This window comes from Oncorhynchus mykiss, chromosome 12 (assembly GCF_013265735.2).
Source record: "Oncorhynchus mykiss isolate Arlee chromosome 12, USDA_OmykA_1.1, whole genome shotgun sequence".
Classification (NCBI taxonomy): domain Eukaryota; kingdom Metazoa; phylum Chordata; class Actinopteri; order Salmoniformes; family Salmonidae; genus Oncorhynchus; species Oncorhynchus mykiss.
The window spans coordinates 60,826,441-60,832,312 of record NC_048576.1 but is presented as its reverse complement, the minus strand read 5'-3'; the positions used below and the strand labels follow the sequence as shown (position 1 = coordinate 60,832,312).

Genomic DNA, 5,872 nt, shown 5'->3' with positions numbered 1-5,872 from the left:
ATTCTCACATTTAAATTAGCCAAAGTCTTTTTGTGTTCAGAAAGAAAGCCACCTCAGGATTCCCCCCTTTCCAGACATTATTTCCCTGTTTGTACAGTATATGTGGTGTAAATTCACTTATTTCAAAATATAAGCAATGCACATTCCAACTCTTACATGAATCAAGCTAGGCCTCTTATTAATGATAAATGACGGTTAAATAACAGGCATTGTTTAGTTTCACATTTAGAATTTTATTCTTAGTTCAAACAGTTTCACAAAAAGGGAGTACACTAAAATGATTAGCAGTTTAAAGACACACACATACACAAAATGCAGCTACACACATACAAACACTCACTCATGTCTGCACGTACACACACGCACGCACGCACGCACGCACACACACAGTGCTAAATGTACAGATGAGGGAAGGGATTTTAAAAGGGGTAAGATTGCAAAAGTCAGATTGACAGAAAGGAATGGAGAGAGGACAAAAATATGGCATCACAGTAACGTCCTTATTCACTAGTATTTGTTTTTGATTGTCTTATACTCTCCTAGGTCATTGGTTGCATTAATCCCTGCTCGACTGTCATTGGTTAAATGAAATCCATGCTTGACTATGATTGGTGATTTCATTTCAACGCTTGATTGTCTTGTTTGATCTGAACAAACATCAAAAGGAATGAGTGAGTGAGTGAAGGAGTGAGTGAATCTGCTGGGATCCAGTTTCAGTTCATCATTTGATTGCCTGGTGCGCTGAGATCAAGCTTAATTGTAATTAATAGTCCAGTAGCAATACTTGATTGTCAGTGGCTGCTTCAGGCCCATACTAGATTGTCATTGGTGGTTCCAAGGCCATCCATGATTGTTATTGGCTGTGGTAGGTCATTGATACTTTTTTTGGTCGTTTTGTCATTATTAGAACGACTGATTGTAATCGCTTTGGATTGTAACGGATTGGGTGTTTGGGTATCTTAGTCTGTCACAGAGAATAGGTGGATCTTCAGATACTGGCAGGTCTGGTGGTGGTCTAGTGTCATGCCGTAACTGTGTTATTCTCACTGGAGTCTGGTCCAGTACTGACCTAAGTCCTGCTCACTACCCGACACACCAGGAGAGAGATATCCTGGGAGAGAGACAAAGACAGACAGAGAGAGAGACAAAGAGAGAAAGACAAAGCGAAGAAGGATGAGTTAGCAAAGTGGTACCTAAACTAAATACTAGATCTTCACAGACACACATGCACACATGCTGCAGAGACTCACCTGTGTTGGAGCTGGCAGAGTGAGGGGGAGGTAGGTGAGGAGAGGGGTAAGAGAGGGAGTCAAACTTCCGGGGCAGGGGGGGAGGAGAGGGGGAGGGAGGGAGCATGCAGGGGTAAGAGGGAGTGGACTGGGGGGGCAACGACTGGAGAGAGAGAGAGAGAGAGAGAGCAAAGAGAAGAGGAGAGAGGGACAGTAACAGGACAGGCAGGAAGAGAAAAGAGAGAAGATTGTTAACCAGTGATAAGATTGATGAGACAGAACAAAGATTCAGTAAAAGTTTTGGTTCAAAATGAAGGACTAATAGTCAATGGACGCCACGGAGTTCATAGCACAATAAAAAATAAACATTTGTTGAATTTACCTGCATATTGGAGAAGACTGAGAGAGAGCCGTAGCTTGAGAGAGAGTTGTCACTGCGACTGTGCATCGAGGCTTCATCAAGAAACACAGAAATATGTTTTAAAATAATATTATATACAAAAATACACACACACACACTTGTACACCTACAAACATATTGGGAAAAAAATGGTTTCTTACCTGAGCTGTTACCATGGTGAGAGTGATAGACACCTGTGTTGAAGGAGGTGCTGAGGGGGGCATGTGCCTGAGAACAGGAAGTCCCGCCCCCTGACCGCTTCTGATTGCGTAACTTCTCCTCCCTCCTCCATTTAGCTCGCCGATTGGAAAACCACACCTGTCAATCAATCAACCAACCTGTAACCATTCAGGTGTGTTTGTGTTGGAATATAACAAATATGTGAAAACTGGTGGTCCCAGAGGACTGGTTTGAGAACAGCTCAGGTACTACTTTGGTAGCAGCCATACTCTAATCTGACCACTAAGGGGAGTAAAGGATAAGAATAAAGAGAAGAGGTTTAAACAGACAGACAGAGTGAACGGTTGGTTACCTGAATGCGAGCCTCTGGAAGGTCGATTTTAGCTGCCAATCTCTCTCTGGCAAAGACATCTGGGTAATGTGTCCGTTCAAACTCTGTGATGTGGAGAAAAATTTGTCAAGAAGCCCACAATGGTTCACATTAACACACACACACATGCCCATGGCATTAAACTAAGCTTTTCCTTAATGTTTATTACTGTAATTTAATTTAATCTCCACAGGCCTCAACTGAAGCCTGGGGCTGGGGTTAGACCTTTCTCCAGCGCATCAATTTGCTCCTGGGTGAAACTGGTGCGATTCCTCTGGAGCTTTCTCTTCAGCTGGAGGTGATGCTGGGCGTCCTCTACCTCATCCCTCTCTCTTTGCACTCCTTCTCCTCCTCCCACCATCCGCACGCTCACATCATCCACCACACAGCCATCTAATGGAAAGGGGGAGAGAGATTGTTCTAGAACAGAAGGATAATTGAAGCTCTTTTCTTGGTGAAATGTGTGTGTTTGTGTGTCCACCAGTTACTGTCTGCCTGAGTGTAACAAGCGTTTATGCATCCTCCATATCTCCACATGTACGTATGCATTTCACTGTTTTGTGTTTGTGCACTCTGTCACTGAGTGTGTGTGTGTGTGTGTGTGTGTGTGTGTGTGTGTGTGTGTGTGTGTGTGTGTGTGTGTGTGTGTGTGTGTGTGTGTGTGTGTGTGTGTGTGTGTGTGTGTGTGTGTGTGTGTGTGTGTGTGTGTGTGTGTGTTTTGTAGCTGTTGGCACACTGTTTCTGCTCAGTCATGTGGAAGATTCTCCAGCTCACCCTAAGCTGACTCCACGAGTCACACACACACACACACACACACACACACACACACACACACACACACACACACACACCACCTCTGTTTCCTATCTGTACCGTGCTGTGTTGGTTGATGGTACCAGTTGTTTGGCCCAGTCCAGCTGGAGGTGTTCTGTAGATTCAGCATGCTGAGTTTCTCACACATAACACTTCCCCTTCACCTCTGACCTCTTACTTCTCTCCTCCAATAAGAACACAGATCAGAACTACTGGAAGACAGAGGGGGGAGGAAGAGGAGAGAAAGGTAAAGGAAATAAGTGATCGGGTTTGGAGAGACAGACAGACAGACAGACAGACAGACAGACAGACAGACAGACAGACAGACACAAGCTTGTGCATTAGCCTACCACGGCGACACACGGGAGTTCATTACAAACACACTCAGTAATTAGGAGCTACATCCCCTCCACTCTGACACTGACTATACACACACGCATGGGAGGAGAGAGTAACACTGTCAGCTACCATTAACCACACAGGCAGAACACAACCCCAGATACAAACTACACTAATGATACACAGTCACAATGTAGAAGTAACATTACACACATTATTATACACAAACAGACAGAAGGGGAGCGGAAATACGTATGCACAACACTAAAGCTGTACTAGTGATACAGGGGAGCAGAATTACACACAACACTAGCTACACCTGTAATACACGGAGAAGGGGGGAGCACACTCACAACACCACATTACTCTAACCTTAAAGCTAACTTCACATTAATATGGTGCACTGAAAGGGGGGGACAAAAGTACATACAAAAATACACACTGACTACGTATGACAGTGATACTGGCATACAGAGAAATGGGGCAGAAATACTCACAACACTGTAACTACACTCGAATGACACATGATGATAGAGAAATAGAGCAACTAAACAGTCAATGGACTTCGGAATAACACGCAACAATAGGCCCTAATACAGCAAGGATGGAAGAGACTAACAACTCACAACACTGGACACACATTATCTTGTTTGTGGGGCAAGATATGCTCTAACACTATACACCTCACTCCACAGTTTACAGTTGATTCATGGATCCGTTAATCAGTGATCATGATTGAGACTGGAATAGCATAAATAAATCCTGCCTTGTCCTTTTATTCAAAATCTGTGAGTATGCTGTGCACTGACTCCCAACTATGACTACAACCAGGTATCGTAACCAGCATAGAGTCATACCGGTTATAAGCATAAGACACCGGACAGGCAGATTTCATAAATCGTTATTAGCAGACCTTTAGCTGGAAAACATACCAAGTAAAAGTGGGGAAAGGTTATACATTACAGAAGAAGTGGAGAAACCCTGAGGCATCAGTGAGTGAGAGCTAGTTCTCTGGCCATATATTCATGGACCTTGCTAGCGGGGTGTATCTCTACCTGTTTGCCTCACAGTGCCTTTCTGTATCTCTACCTCGAGTCAAAGGTCAAGTTGTCTTGATTCTGTGCGGTTCCGTGTGGATCCACCCTCTCTTTAGTCCAGTTGGTACTTTTGCTATACCTCTCACTGTCTGCCATAAATAGTTCCTATTTGTTTCGTTCAAATTTGCCTTGTTCTCTTATTTGGTCTCTGTCTGTGTCTGTCTCTCTTTCCCCCAACATTGATGTTGGTTGACAAGTTTAGTGAAAGGACACTCACCTCCTCAAGAGAGAGGATGCCAATGGTTTTCCAAACTTGATGTTTCTCTAGTCTTTCCACTGCTTCCAAGGTTTCGCTCTTCCTCCTCTTCCTCTCTTTCGTTATACCCTCATCCCTCTCCTCTGACCTCGCTTTTGTTGACTGTGTGTGCAAAGAGAAAGAGAGAGCAGGGAGGCGAGCCAGAGTAGAGATGGAGAGAGTTAGACAGAGCGAAAGAGAGGAGGCGAGGGAGGGGGGAGTGGGCCAGGGAGAGAGAAACAAGTCTGCAGGCACTCTGGTCCTCGGAGCGATGGATAGAGAGGGAGAGAGAAGGAGGAGGGAGGGAGGAAGAGAAGGATGACACACAGACTCAGTGTCAGTGTCAGGTCTGGACTTAATGCCAGGAAAAGGGGTGATGGAGAGAGAGCGCGAGAGAGAGAGAGACGAGGGGAAGATGGAGGGAGGGCTGGTAAAGGTATGGAGAGAATGAAAGAAACGTGAAGGGAGGGTGAAGGATGAAGGGAGGATGACGATCACCTATATCAATTTCAAAACAAGGCCTATTGACACTTTATTTGAAGGGCGGCTTCCAAACATTAATCCATAGTGTACCCATTTTATGTAAAAGCCATATTACTCATGATCTATGAGGTTACATGTCCTTGTACTGAATGTTGTTAGACATGCACCGGTATGTACTTGTTAATAAATATATAACAAATGATATATAAACGGTCTATGAATAACAACCTATTTAATACAGGCGTATAAAGCCATTCATAAGAACACCGTAGGTAAAGCTTTAAAACTGAAATGTGTTTGGCCTTATAGTGTTCCAACGGGTTTGGACTGTAGAGAGAAACTCTGACCTTTCGGATACAGAGGACAGGGGGAGAGAGACCACTGGCCCAGTTCTGGCTGGAGAAACTGCATACATTTACATTTGCAAATATGAAACAAAGGGTTGCATTCTAGGAACACACAGTTATAGCCATAGTACAAACACTTTGAGGTATACACTTCCATACACAGTACTTGTTTTTTTACACACACACACACACACCAGTGACACCCTCACACACCAGTGACACCGTCACGCACCAACTTGGTCAGTCGCTATCCTTACAGACTACGACGTGAGGCCCCTCCCCACATACACACACTCTACACAGTACAAGCTGCCAAATACGCGTGCTACGGAATGTTTGGCTTGGTTTCTCTCTGACTGCACTTTGTCACTCGTGACAC

General features: G+C 44.4%; 1 protein-coding gene across 3 annotated transcripts; it reads right to left on the bottom strand.

Annotated features, from left to right (window-relative positions):
- Positions 1–212: 212 nt before the first annotated feature.
- LOC110538924 (paired box protein Pax-6-like) lies at positions 213–4,869 on the bottom strand. 3 transcript variants are annotated; one of them, XM_036937968.1, is made up of 8 exons: positions 4,646–4,869; positions 3,076–3,204; positions 2,405–2,572; positions 2,162–2,244; positions 1,791–1,947; positions 1,612–1,682; positions 1,251–1,392; positions 213–1,111 (listed from the first exon to the last, which is right to left on the bottom strand). In XM_036937968.1, exons 3-8 carry the CDS (start codon positions 2,538–2,540, stop codon positions 1,044–1,046), a joined length of 657 nt encoding a protein of 218 aa, XP_036793863.1. In that variant the 5' UTR covers positions 2,541–2,572; positions 3,076–3,204; positions 4,646–4,869; the 3' UTR covers positions 213–1,043. The 3 variants fall into 3 exon arrangements, with proteins under 3 accessions (XP_036793863.1, XP_036793862.1, XP_036793861.1); XM_036937967.1 differs by having other exon boundaries at positions 3,053–3,201; positions 4,646–4,852; XM_036937966.1 differs by having other exon boundaries at positions 3,053–3,204; positions 4,646–4,849.
- Between the last annotated feature and the right edge of the window lie 1,003 nt (positions 4,870–5,872).